The sequence below is a fragment of the Diceros bicornis genome, chromosome 14 (assembly GCF_020826845.1).
Source record: "Diceros bicornis minor isolate mBicDic1 chromosome 14, mDicBic1.mat.cur, whole genome shotgun sequence".
Taxonomy (NCBI): domain Eukaryota; kingdom Metazoa; phylum Chordata; class Mammalia; order Perissodactyla; family Rhinocerotidae; genus Diceros; species Diceros bicornis.
In genome coordinates, this window is record NC_080753.1 from 51524355 (window position 1) to 51538368 (window position 14014).

The 14014-nt window shown below is 54.8% G+C and overlaps 1 protein-coding gene across 7 annotated transcripts in view; it reads right to left on the bottom strand.

The window, feature by feature from the left end:
• JARID2 (jumonji and AT-rich interaction domain containing 2) overlaps nucleotides 1–14014 on the bottom strand; it is a 258502-nt gene that overhangs the window by 5408 nt on the left and 239080 nt on the right. For all 7 annotated transcript variants that reach the window (XM_058555224.1, XM_058555225.1, XM_058555223.1 and 4 more), the window contains 8 exons: nucleotides 11335–11453; nucleotides 11177–11247; nucleotides 10219–10333; nucleotides 7237–7342; nucleotides 5937–6119; nucleotides 5332–5462; nucleotides 4150–4333; nucleotides 854–961 (listed from right to left, as the gene is read on the bottom strand). In XM_058555224.1, coding sequence (XP_058411207.1) covers nucleotides 854–961; nucleotides 4150–4333; nucleotides 5332–5462; nucleotides 5937–6119; nucleotides 7237–7342; nucleotides 10219–10333; nucleotides 11177–11247; nucleotides 11335–11453 — 1017 coding nt within the window. The remainder of the gene's footprint in view (nucleotides 1–853; nucleotides 962–4149; nucleotides 4334–5331; nucleotides 5463–5936; nucleotides 6120–7236; nucleotides 7343–10218; nucleotides 10334–11176; nucleotides 11248–11334; nucleotides 11454–14014) is intronic.

Genomic DNA, 14014 nt, shown 5'->3' on the forward strand with positions numbered 1-14014 from the left:
GTGTCTTTATGTCTCAAGAGTCTCTGTGGGGCCACAGCCAGGAAGACTCCTCTGGCCCAGGACCCTGGAATTGGGCTCCTCTGATAACACAAACGCCAGAGAGACTTGCTTTGAGGCCCTCGAAGCAGCCACAGCTGCTCACTCAGCATGTCCCATGTCTCGATGGCCCACGAACGGGAAGGAGGGAGGACAAGGCCTGAATCTTCCTCCGCTGATCAGAACTGGTCACCTTCAGTGTGGGTCTGTCTTGTGATGGATGTGCAGAGGCAGCCCACTGTCCCCTCTGAATCTGGACCCCCGCACTGACCACAGAGAACAGCGCAGTCTTAGCAGCCTGGCCAGACAGTGTGGTACTTTGGAAACCAGCACCCAGATCCTGAAACCCAACCCCTTGTAAACTGAGGCCGTGGTGGCCAGGGATACTGACTGAGACGCTGTGAGAGCTCAGGTGGGCCCCACAGAGCTGCAGGCCGGCTCCAGCCCAGGGAGTGGGAGTGGACAGGGCCCACTGGTACAAAGCGCCAGTTAACACGAAGAAGAAAACTGCTGTGCAAGTAAAGAAATTTCTACGTTTCAGTTCCTGGGTGTCTCCAGCTCAGGCAGAACACAAGCTGAACCTACCCACTTCCCCTGTCTCGGGAGAAAGAGCCACTTTCCCGGCAGGTCAGGCTGTCTGCCCAGAAGGGAACGTGCCGGCTGTACCAGGTCTTAGGCTCTGCTGAGGGTGCCCGAGTGGATAATGAGAGGCTCTCTCGTCCCTGTGGAAAAGAGGGCAAGTGACAGCTGCCTTCCCCTGCAGAGGCCCTGGCTGCCTGCCTGGGCACGTGGAACGCCAGGCCCCAGAGGGACTGACCTCATCGTAGCGGTACATCAGCTTCAGTCCTCGGCAGGACTTCTGCTTCTCCACGTGGCGCAGAGCACACTCCAGGCAGAACACCACGTTTTCGTTCTCCTGCACGACCTGCGGGGAAGAAGCACTCCTGAGCTTCTGAAGGGGCTTGAGTCACTGCTGTCCAGGGGACACGCCCCTGGGAGGGAGAATCGGAGAGGGCGAGTTCTCAGAACAAACTAAGGCAGGCCTGTCTTGACGCGCACCGCCCAAGCTAAGGGACTTCGTGCCTCAAAAACATCGGAAATTGATGGAAAGACAAATCACCTAGAACAGGGTCTTCAACTAGCAAACACTGCCCACCTCCAAGCTGCACCTAAGGGTGGACGCAAGTCCCCTCCAGGTTTCTGCTGCACCTTCCCATGCGAGGTTCCAAGCACCATTAAGCTGATGAAGATGGGATGAACTAGTGATGCGTTGATAAGTTCTCGAATTCTGAGGGTTTCTGAGACTTCTTGTTCAAAAACTACCCTGGTACAAGAGGTGCCAGAAAGTAGCTAAACATGAAGGACCAGAAATCAGAGCAGGTGTGCAGGGAGGGCACCTGGACGTTTCAGTGGCTCATGGGTGGGTTCTCCTCTTGCTCTTCAGGGGCTCAGTCAACCAGTTGGTTACATGGAAGCTGTCCCTGGCGCAGCACCAGGGGCGCCAATGCCTCCGTCCAAACTCACCCCAAACAACCACAAACTCCTAATCCCCTGTAACCTAGACAGGCCACTCCTGCCTGCCCCACAGACACCTCCAGCCATGGGAAAGCGCGTGCCCAGCCCCGAGGCTGCACGAAGCACACGGAGGCAGCACGTGGACAGCCTGATCCACCTCAGACACTTAGCACAGGGGGGATCTGGACTCAAGAGAGCCTGGTTTGTGTGGGGAGTTCTCACCCCTGACCCTGACTTCTAATCCTGTTCTCATTCTGTGGGAAAAAAAGGGAAAATGCTGCCTTTACACACAAAATGCAAGAGGTTCACGGGCCATTTTCTTAAAGATTTAGGGTAAAGACCCAGGATTCCCATCTTCAGATTTTCTAAGCAAAGACGAGAAAAGCTGTAGGAGAAAGGAAGTGACGCTTATTGGCAAAAACATATCACCTTTTAAAGACACTTGGGGCTAAGGACGGGAATAGACAAAAACATGAAACAGAGTCAACAGAAATGCATGAGCTTCCTAGTCATCCAACCAATGAAAATTGTAAATATAAATGAAATGTCAATTTTTACCTATGAATTTAGGATGTAAGCTTTTAAAAACAACATTCAGGCTGATAAGAAATGACTGGTCAGAAGTGACAACTCTCAAGGTACAACTTTCTGAAGGACAGCTTGAAAACGAGCCCACATGCTGCCGTCCTCAGAGCCCACGGGAACAGACCAGGGCCACACACGGAGGTCACTGCGGCGTCACTCACGCTCATGGGAAAGAGCGCAAGTATTATTTCCCATGGGAGTAACTCCATCCCAAACGAGGAGAATGGACACAGAGATACACAGCTTTTGTGAGTGATGTTTATGAAACACTGGTAAGAACTGGGAAATACTTGTGACTTATTTTTTTAAAGCATGGTTCTCAATTATATCTTGAAAAGAAGAACCTGGTAAAAAAAAAAAAAAAAAGACTAGACAGGAGAAAATCTGTGCAATGGGATGGTGCGGTTGTTACAGACTGAATCGTGCCCCCTCCCCCACTTCAGATGGTGAAGCCCTAACCCTCAGGACTCGACCGTATTTGGAGACGGGACCTTTAAAGAAGTCATTAAGGTAAAATGAGGTCGTATGGGGGGGCTCTCACCCAATATGACTGGTGTCTATATAAGAGGAGATTAGGACACAGACACACACAGGGGAAAGAGAATGTGAGGACCCAGGGAGAAGACAGCCATCTACCAGCCAAGGAGAGAAGCCTCTGAAGAAACCACCCTGCCCACACCTTGACCTCGGACTTCCATGCTCTAGGCTGTGAGGAAATTAACTTCTTTGTTCGCATCCCTGGTCTGTGGTACTTTGTTGTGGGGCCCTAGCGACTAATGCAGGGGTTTTGCCCCCTCCTCCATGGTTTTCTGTTCTCTTGGACAAAGAGCATCTGACTCCACAGGAGTGGCAGCGTGGTCCCTCTTCTCTGCAGGGCAGCCAGGTAAGGGCCAGGGACACGGGGCCAGGAGGCTGAGGGTCAGACCTGGAAGCACTCACTGTTCCAGGCCTCAGAGCCCACGTGTGGCTCATGGGGAGGCACGTGTGGGACGTCGGTGCCATGCCGGGTTTGGGGTGGGTACTTCCTATTAGGAGGAAGAATCTGCACAGGCGGGGAGAGGGCACCAGCACTGGATGGCTGTGAGCGCCAGGCCAAGGCGTGTGGCGGTGGGGACACCTTGGTGGGAGCTGGGTGTCTCCCACAGACCTGTCAGGGCAGCTGCCCCAGTGGAAGGCAGGTGACGAACTGGAAGCAGCACAGGACAGGGCGACACCAGTCCAGCTGTCAACCGGACCAAGGTTTTTCCAAGCCCCCACTGGCCTGGGATGGGGACGGGGTAGTGGAAACACGTACATAACAAAACCCAAGGCTGGGTCGGGCTGGCAGACCTGAGAAGACTGGCTGGGATGTAAGAAACCCTTCAAGGGCACTGTGGGAACAAACCAGAAAGAAGGGAAGACTGACTGAACTGTGTTGGCAGATGGAGAGGCAGGAGGAGGAGCTGGCTCAGGGAGGCCAGAAACAGAGCTCTCAACAGGCTGCCTTGGATACGCCCGAGAAGTAGCCATGATCAGAGACTGGGAGGCTGGAAAGAGGGGAGTGTTGCTGAGGAGAAACGTTTGTTTTAACCGAAGACAGATTTCAGAGTCCTCCGGGGCAATGAGATTGGTCACGGAGCTGAATGGAAACTGGAAACGAGGCAAGAGCCAAGGAAAGAAACTGGGGGCCCCTACATCTTGTCAGGGGTGGTGGAAGGGGCGAAGCCCAGCCCCTCACTGGGGAGGGGACAGGGCGTGACAAAGCAGCGGCACTAAGGGAATCCACTTCCCGCAGCCGTGTGGCTACAGGGGCCTCCGTGGCAGAGCAGAGCCAAGGCCACGCGCCGTTTCCACAGCTGTCTCAGTGAGCTGGGTGTTGCAGGGGATGGCCCGACCTCTGGAGCGTAGGACCAAAGATGGAACACTGACGGGCTTCCTGGCACCGAGAGCCCAGGTTCTCCTGGGCCCTGCAGGCTGCGGGGGTCACAACACGGAGCAGAGCTGGGAGGGCAGCGGGCCCGGGGCAGGGCTCACCATTGACAGGTAGCACAGGTGCTGGCAGATCTGACACCTCCTCTCCGAGGTCTCCAACTGCAGCCATTTTCGAGGCTTTTTCTTCCCATCCGCCACGGCGCTGTTGCTGTCGTGGCTGCCATAGCGCGCAGAGGAGTGGAGGCCGGCCTCGAACAGCTGCCTCCGCTGCCGCAGCTCCGTATCCCTGCCCAGACACAATAGAAGAGCCGGGCCGTTAGGAGGCTGAGCGAGGCCAGGCCTTCCCCAGCGTCAGGAGGGACACATGCGCATCCGGGGGACCTACTCTCTCACCTTCACAAGGCCCCCAGCTGGGGACCCAGGCCCTTTAGTGAAAAAGTCAGACACCCCCGCTCCCAAGGCTGCTCTGATGACTGGACTCTGCCTGCGGTTAACAGGCTGCAAACCCCCAGGGCCTGTCACAAAGGCGTCAGGGCGCCCTTCATTCCGAGCCAGGGATGCACTGACAGACTGTCTGCCAGCATCCTCATCAAAGCTTTGACCAACACGAGTGGACACCCGTGTGCTGTCCTCAGCACTACGGACTCTCGCTGGAGGAAAGAGACCACGAAGCCACGTGGTGGGCAGAAGAGAAGGGGGTCACGCTGCAATTTCTGCCCTGCTCAGCTTCAACCATTGGGAAGGCTCCTCCCACTGCTGTGGGGTGAGAGCCAGGCTAGGGCCTTGGACTCGGGGGAGCGGGCCAGCCACACACAGGTGCCAGGTGTGCTGCAGCTGATGCCAGCTGCACCGAGGCGCCTCACACACATCACAAGTAGGTTTGGCAAGAAAACCAAGCGGGGGCACCAAAACCTCTGGCGCAGGCCGGGCCTGGAGGCTGCAGGTCCCCATTTCCTCACTGGCGACAAGCTGCCTAGACCAGTGGTGCCAGGGGGGTCAAGAGCCCACAAAGAGGGTTAACCTCTTGCATCGGCACATGAGAAAATCCTGGCTCTGAACATCAAGCACGAAGAGGGAAAGGATTAACTAAAAATAACATACAAAGAACTACAGCCAGTCTTCACCCATCTGTCTACGCGCCAGGTGGGCCCTGCAGCTCCGAGCGGGCGGCCGGCGAGTTCAGAGGACGGGCCTTCACCTGCGGCTCCTGGCATCGCCCTGCCCCGCTGAACCCAGGGAGGGCCCAGCACCCCGGCCTCAGCCCGGAACCCAGTGTGCTGTTACCTGAGCTCGTCCAGAAGGGCTGAGATGGTACTGAGAGTGGGACCGTTCTCCTTTTTCGCTTCTGCCTGTGCGATCTGGTAGAGTAACTTCTCCATGGAGAATGGCTTAGCTATATGGCGACGCTTCATTTCCTGCAAGAGCCAGGTACATCCTTGAGGGTGGATTTCCCTTACAGGCAGCTGTCAAGGGTTTTCTTTATTGGGGAGGGGGCACACTCTGAATTTTCAAAGACTGAATTCCATTTGGATTCAAAACGACTGAAACTCCTACAAAGAAGGCCCCAGACACTAGGAAAAGTCACCGCTCCACACCGCCAGCCACAAAGCAGATGCCACAACCTAAAGACAGGCGGAGATTTTCTCTCCATTTCAAGTGCCTTCAGCACCTGCAGTCCACTCATCCTAACACTGTGGTGCGTCAGCAGTGGAACTCAAACCTTTATGACAAACCAACTTCTAACAACTCTCCTTTCCTAGAAACACCTCTCAGCCATATTCTGAAATGAAACATTCTCTAAAGCAGACATGCATGTGCAAGGCTGTGTGCATTCGTGTGCACTCACGTGTGACCTGCAAGGGGCGGTGCAGAGGGGCTCCCAGCCTCACCTTGGCTGTCTCGAAGCCCATGCTTGTCCACTGGGTGGTGGCAAAGTGCACGGTCTCAGAGACGCTGTAGCCGCAGCACACTTTGGACACAAAGGATCCCGGGAAGCAGACGACGAACTGGCCGCTCTGCTGCACGGTCCTGTGCACCTTGATCCCCTCTTTGCACAGCACCTCCGGGGAGATCTGTGGAGACAGGCCAGGGCTGAGATGCACGCCCCACGCAGCTGCACTCTCGCCCATGCTCCCTCCCGCTGCCCAGCCTCCTGTGCCCTGACCACTGCCGTGACCCCTTCTGTGCAGTCCTGAGAAGCAGCCGAGCGCCGGCCTGTGACCCTGTGACAGGCCTCCCTCCCTCCCAGTGTGTGAATGTGCACACCTGTCATCCAGGTGGGGCACAGGACTTAAGACGGGGCCTGCTCCTGAGGAGATAGATTATGTTTTATATTAAAGACTTTTTGTGTGTCTCTTTCAGGGAAAAAAACATGCATAATTCCTAAAAGAGGAAGAAGCAACTTCTAAATTGACACTGGACCAAGAGTAACAAGAGATTCATGACAGCCCTTGACACCACACGGGGGCCCTCCTCTACCCGCCGACCCCCAGCACTGCCAGGGGTGGTAATAGGATAAATTACACCATCTCCTGGTGGGCTTCTGGGCTGTGTCCAGGTGGAGCCTTAGGAGTACCAGCCGGGGGCCTTGGACCTGGCACCTCCCAAGGGGCTGCTGCTCACCTTCTGAGCCGGACCAGGGGGCCCAGCACTAACAGAAAACCCAGGGCAGTGTCAGCACAGGCCCGAGAAGCCCTGAGCTCAGGCGTCAGAGCACAGCTCGAAGCTAAGAAGACTCCCCAGGACTCGGCAGCCCCATAACTTTCTGAAAATGGGGTCAGAGGCCTTTGTGCTCATTCCAGTAATGTTGTGCGTTCCTGATCCATGGCCCAGGCATCCAGGTGCCCGCAGGTGGGCATGGCAGGGACCAAACAGGGGCCCCCGAGTGCCCACCTCACAGCACACCCCAGTCTCCATCTACAAAACAAACCAGCCCTCAAACAGATTCAAAGGCCACCACAGGCCGAGACCTGACGTCCTCTGTGCAATCTGAGAGACACTGGTTTTCATACAAGGGGACGTTTTGGTTTGGACAGATCCCTGGAGGGTTTATTCTGTGTGGCTCTCTCTGCCTCTGAGAAGCAGGTCAGCTAAGAGGGCAGCTTTATAAATCAGCTCTGTGTTAGGCCACTGTTCCTGCCCTGCCCTCCCCGCCACAGCCCGGGGTCTGCGCCCAGGCCGGGGCCGCACCATGACGTTGCTCTCCAGCATCTGCAGCCCTGGGGTCCCGTTGGCCTGCAGCAGGGTGTGGACCACGTCCTCCAGCTTGCTCTCCTCCTCAGCAGGAATGCAATACCTGGGGTGTGGAAACAAGGGCAGAGCAGTCATTCAACAGGGGCCCTCTGCCAGGCGAGCACGTGCTGGGCCCACCCTCCCTCCTCCCTCCTCCCCTGGAGAAGGAGCCAACGCAGGCCTGGAAAGTGGCCTCGGGAGGCACTCGGTGAGGGCGCCGGACCCCCTTTGCAGGCCGCACTGCCGCTTCCACCAACACAGCCAACCCGTAGCCATACCAGCAGGCGAGCGTGTTCATCCTTTACGTAGATCTGACCTATACGTGAGCCAGAAAGCCTTCAAACCAAAAACAGACGTGTCAAACCTCCTCTAAATGAGACCCAGACACGTGTGCAGACTCAATTAGCCCTCATGAGCGCTCCAAAGCAGCATCCTGTCCCGGGCTGGCATCTGACGCTTTCCTGTCGCAGGAGATGCTGCAGGACTAGGAGTTGAAGCTGGAACACACGGGTCCCTCGGCCTTCCAGCCCAACCTGGCCCCGCTCTGTGTCCCGGGGCCCAAAGACAGGTGAGGGCTGCGGTGGCCAGGAAAAGTAAAAGAACCCCTCAGTTCTCCAAACACACAGGAAGTCAGGACGTGAGTCCAGTCTGTGCACCCACTGCCTCACAGCCAACACTCGGGGTGACACTGTAGCCGCTGTGCAATTCTGAAATGGGAGGAGGGCACACCCAGGGGACACAGCCCTGTGCCACTGAGGCAGCTGTGTGTGCCAAACCCAGCCAGCTGGTATCAGGCTCAGTCAGCTAGACACACAGGAGAACCCACACTGCAAGGGCTGCATCAGGCAAACCGAGGGGGGCCGAAAGATGGGGCTCGGCCCAGGATACAGGGCCAGGAAGGGGCGCAGTCAATGCAGATCCCTCTGGCTGGAGCTAAGGAGTCAGCAGGGAAGATGAATGGGAGAAAAAGCCAAAGATGTAAGCAGAACTCAACCAATAGAGGGATGTGGAACCTCACTGCAATCACAAGGAGAGGGGGGACTGTCACTGGTGTCCCAAGAGGGCGTACCCGGGACACATGTGCCACCTACAGCACATGACATCCTGGTGCCAGCCGGTCGGTACGCACAAGGCAGGTGTGCGAGGCCTCCACGAGGTCCCCGCTTCTCTCTTAAGGGCTGGGCGGGGGCAGCTGGCCATCCCCACTCAAGAGTGACACCTGCACAGTGGACACCTGGGCAAGGGCACACCAGAGCAGAGCCCGCCCTGCACCCCCAGAGACTCAGGACTTCAGGCCGCCAACTCAAACGAAGCCACTGACCACCAGTAAAATCCAAAGCAGGGACAGGAACTCTGGTGGGAGTCCCGACCCATTCCTTTGCCAGTCCACCCAGCAGCTCACCCTCACCATGAGTTCTGAACCTCAGCCTCGCACAGGCCCAGGCGGCAGGCAGCCTGCTCAGCGGGGTGGAGGCATCTGTGATGAAATCTCCCGCGGGACCGTATCCCGGTCTCAGTTGCCGAGTGAAGGGAATGCCAATCCCCACATTCAAGTTTCTGTGTTAAATGCTTATGTTATTTCAATGCCAGCATATTCTATTACTGATTTGTGATTTAAATCCAAAGTTTCTAACCTAAATCACATGTTTTAAGAAAAACCACACACCATAAAGTTCTCTGATCATATCCGGCCTTCTCTTTATTCCTCATCAATGAGGTTCCAGGAATTAGCCTTCAAAAAGCCCACAGAATCTCATATTTCCCTCTTTCTAACTCAGCGGTCAAGCAACAAAAGTGTTCTTTTCACCTCATCACCCTCACACGCCACTGTCAGTGAAGAAACCAGGGCTCTGAGCAGCCGGGGCCCAGGCCTGGGTGGGACTCTGGGACTCCCGCGGGGACCGGAGCTGAAGGCTCAAGGAGCAGCTGTTCGCACCCTGGAAGCGGCCACTTGTCCTCTGCCCAGAGACCACTGACCCTCTCGGGCTCCACAGCCCAGCAGGCACACACAGTCTCACCACAGAAGATGAACCACAGGGCCCTGTGGACCACTGGCCTCCGCACGGAGGCTCTCCATCAGCGTCCTTCAGGTACCAGCCTGTGTCAACACCAACAGCCACTCACTAGGACGTGGCCTGAGAGCGGGGAAGTCACAATGACAAGACTGCTACAGACTCTGCCTCCTTGGGGGGAAGCATTAGTTCTAAGACTTGGTTTATTTTGATAAAGGACGCCTAATCACCCCATCAGGACAATAAACACAGTTAGTGTGGGATGAATGCGAGGCCTCCAGACTGTCAGACAACAAGGCGTCTGATTGTTAGCAGTTAATTTCCCATCTGCCACTGAAAACAAAGGAACCACAGAGCCGGCCCCAGGTCAGGACTGGTGAGAGGTGACAGTGACGGAGCACAGGTGGGTCCTGGGGCAGAATGCTTCCACGAAACAGATGAACCTGTGCGGCAGAAACCACATGTGCGTCTCCACACTTCAGGACCTCCGTGCCCCAGCAGCACCCACTCTCTCCATAGCCATCAGCGGACTGCATGACAGCGGCTGAGAGATGGTGATAATGACCACTGATATGAGGCCAGGGAGAGAATGGTTCACACAGGGCTAGGAGAAGGCTGGCAACATGGTGACCACTTCTGTCAACTTTCGGGGATACTCCTACTGGTTCTTATCCCTCATATGGAACGAACTCGCAGAAACCAACAAAAAAGAATATCCCAGAAGAAAAAGCAAATATTCCAATAAGCATATGAAAAGATGTTCAACCTTGCTCATCATCTGAGCAAATTAAAATGTTCCCTGCCACCTCCAGCACAGAGAACACGGGACAAATTCACAAAAGCAAGCTCTCAAAGGCCACCCAGGCACTTTAACCGCATCTTCGTTCCCACCCACCCCCCCCGAGGGGCTGGGGGCGAGCGTACTCACCAAATGCAGTCAGCACCAGTGTGTAAGTAGTCAATGTAGGGAAGGTGGTTTTGGTCTCGAGACCAGCATGAGGTAGAAAAGACCATGCCAATATTTAGCCAGGGAATTGTCACTCCTAAAACATTAAAAAGGGAGAAGTGGCAGCATGAGGACCGCAACGTCGTTTCAGGGGAACAGCCGTTAGAAATCGCTTTCCTCTCCCCAAACAAAAAATAAAAATGGGACTCAAAAACACAGACAAAACCCAGTGAGAAGAAGGTCCTTGCTCTTTCCTGCTGGCTTTACAGAAATGAGCCAAGAAGATGGACGCTGTCACAAACAGTGACAAAAGAACATCTGGAACCCTGAGTAAGGTGGGCAGCGAGATGCCCCAGGAACATGACCGTGTCAATCGATGGTGAGGCCCGTTGAACCTGGAGGCAGAGCACAGAGCTGCAAGCCTGACCTTACTCGCGCTGGAGGCAGGAAGCACGAAGCCCCTTTGTGGGGAGAGGCCCTGAGTAACGCCTCCCACCAGCGGGTGGAGGGCCCCAGGCCACCTCTTGAAGCAGCCCAGCCTTCAGTGACCACTACTCCCAGGACACCTGGCTTTCCCGAACATCTGCGAAGAGCCCATCACTTACAAGCCTCCAGTCTAAGGAGTCAGACTTGAGCTCCAAAAATACCAGTGTCAAGGGGAAACTCGGCCACTGAGCATCTGCCCAGCTTCTAGATTCTGCAATGTGGCTCAACCATTCCACATTTTTGCTATGCTATCTTCAATTATGATCCTTGTCCTCTCTCTTTTCGGATAATCAAGGTTTTCAGTACACATACTCTACACTGAAACTGCCCCAGCCCTTTCCAGCTGTGCTTCAAAGGAACTGTCCAGCTCTAGTTCCCAGGAGTGGAGCGCACTCCACAACCAGCCCAAGGCAGGGGCTCGGGACCCCAAGGAGAGCGGCCGCATCAGGCTTACCAGGCACAGCACCGAGGTGACGCAGGATGGACCCTGTGTTATTGGGGAGGACGGTGAGGTTCCATCCATGCCTGCAGAGGAAGCAGAGGGACGTCACACACTGGCGGGGAGGGACGCTGTCTAGCCCCCAGAACAGGGATGAGAGCATCCAACGTTACCTTGAAAATGGTTCCGATTTACCCACTGGGAATCCGCTGCCGTGAGTGTTGGTGTCCACCTTGCCGCAGTGCACGGCCACGTGGCAGTCCTTCTCTTCCACTAGCCTCCAGTACTCTTGCTGTGGGGAAGAGGGAAGGGCCAGTCAGCACCTCCGCTGTGCCTGAGTCAGAGCACAGTTCACCCTAACAACAAGACAACACTGATGCGTGATGAAGGAGCCCATCGCGGAACAGCTGCCGAGCGTCTCCAACAGAGCTCTGAGCAAGAAAGCCGGGATCAGATCAACGCTGGGGGGTGGATCCAACAGAACCGAAAGCAGGGACTCAAACAGATATTTGCACAGCCATGTTCACAGCAGCATTATTCATGACAGCTAAGACATGGACACAACCCATTATCCATCGACAGATGAATGGAAAGACAAAATGTGGCATATCCATACAATAAAATATTAGTCAGCCTTAAAAAGGAAGGAAATTCTGATACATGCTACAACCTGAGTGAACCTTAAGGACATTATGCTAAGTGAAAAACAAACACTGTATGATTCCACTTACATGAGATATTTAGGATAACGAGTCAGAGAGAGAATGAAGGATGATTGTTGTCATGGGCCATGTGTGGGGAGGGAGGATGGGGAGTCAATATTTAATGGGTACAGAGTTTGGGAATATGAAAAAGTTCTAGAAATAGATGGTGGTGACAGTCACACAATGATGTGAATATACCTAATACTAATGAACTGTATACCTAACAAACAGCAAAGATGGTCTGTTTTGTTATATGTATTTTACCACAATAAAAAAATCATTTCTATGAAAGGGGGGTGAAAAAAAGCAACGATAGGAAGAAGGCTAAGACCTCCCACTGTGGTCCTTAGATTGTAATAAATAACAGCCTCCACGTCCAGCATCTTGACAGAAAAACGCCTTCCACACCTCCAGGAACCAGCTGACGTGACTTCTACGCAAGGTCATCCCCTGGCTGCATGTTAGGAGCATCCGCGTGAAGACTACGTCCACCAGGGCTGTGACCCAAGCCAACTCAATCAGATGAGGGCCAGGGCAGGTGTGCTGGCCGGTTTAAAAGCTTACCAGGCGACCTTACTGAGTCTGATCTAAACAAATACGGGGCAAAGAGCGGGGCAGGATCGGGTGTTGCTAACAGGTAAGCAGACGTGCTCGGCTCCCTGCGAGGCACCTCTCCTGCCTCACAGGCAGGTTTTCATTATCATTCCAGAAGCACAACATCACCTTCCCGAACCTTGGCAAACCCCATGAGCTGGAACCACATGTAAAGAAGGAAGCCTAACCAATAGGCACCCAGTGTCACAAAGTACAATTCAGCTCAAAGAGCTGCTGCCAGCAATGTCACCACTGTGCCTTCTACAAAGAGAGACCAGCCTGGAGGTGGCCAAAGGCCCCAAGTCAAGACTAAAGTCCACATCACCAAATGCCTGGATTCCTTCAACAGGATTCCTGGAATGTAAGGAACGAAGCAATGGTCTGTCTGAAGGGACTGGTTGAGTCCCGGCCCTGCCACCCACTCATTAGACTGAGAGAAACAGCTGGTAGATTAATGAAGATGTGGGGGGTGGCAGGGGAGCCACTACTAAGTGGGGGCCACTCCAGTTGCTGACCACCAGCCCAGAGGAAGGCTTGGCCTTTTTTGAGGATCCAGAAGCTAGACAGACTCAGACTGAAAGTTTGGATTTTAGCGAATCTTCCCTTTGTGTTTATTATGCAACTGCTAAAGCAAAAGACAGACTTTCAGAGATTCCTGAGTAGGCAAGTAAAGCTAAGCTAAGCTTTCTCCACATAGCATTCCTATCCTATGGATAGGATTGAACCCTACACTGCCCGGAGACCTCCACAAGTACCTATGTTGTGCAACAAAGGCCTCTGTTTGCTCAGAGTTGCGTTCCTTTCTTCTGACATCTCGACCGCAAATGCCATGAGCACTCAGGAAGCAACTGTGACAGCCACACGTGTCCCAGAATCAGGGCCCAGCTGACATGGTGGCTGATGGAATGCGGCCTCGGCAGGGCCAAAATTGGGGGATGGGGTGGGGGCCAGGCCACAGCGTGGTGTTCAAACGGAACACCCGGGCACAGAGCTGGGGCAGCCCATGCAGATCAGCAGAGACCAAAGGCCTAAAAGGGACGCCCACAGTGCTAGAGGCAAATACTGACTTCACCAAACTAGGAAACCAGGCCTGAGCACCAGGGCGGGACCCCCTGGGCTGCTGACGGTTTCTCTCAGAGGTGTAGCACCACACAGCACGGATGCGACTGACCAGGTGTCCTGGTTTGACCCAGACTGTCCTGAAAGTCTCACTCCCAGGAAACCCGGTCAACACAGGACGGCTGGGCCCCCTAGTGGTCAGTGTGGGTTTTATCTAGAAGAGGTGGCATATATCACCGAAGAAAAAATTTTGCAACAGCGGTCTGAAGCCTGTTAGACATCAAAAGACCCAGCTGTGGTCCACATAACCTCCTGCTCCCCCGGCAGCTACCCTCAACCAGCGATACAAGCTCCGTTTCTCTCCCCGCCAGGACCGAGGGCCACCTACCCCACATCTGGCCATCCACCCCTGCAGCCGGGCACTGGCCGGGGGTGGTAAACAAACAGACCCGGTCTCTGCCCCACAGCGCCCCACGCTGAGCTCCCCCTCATTGGT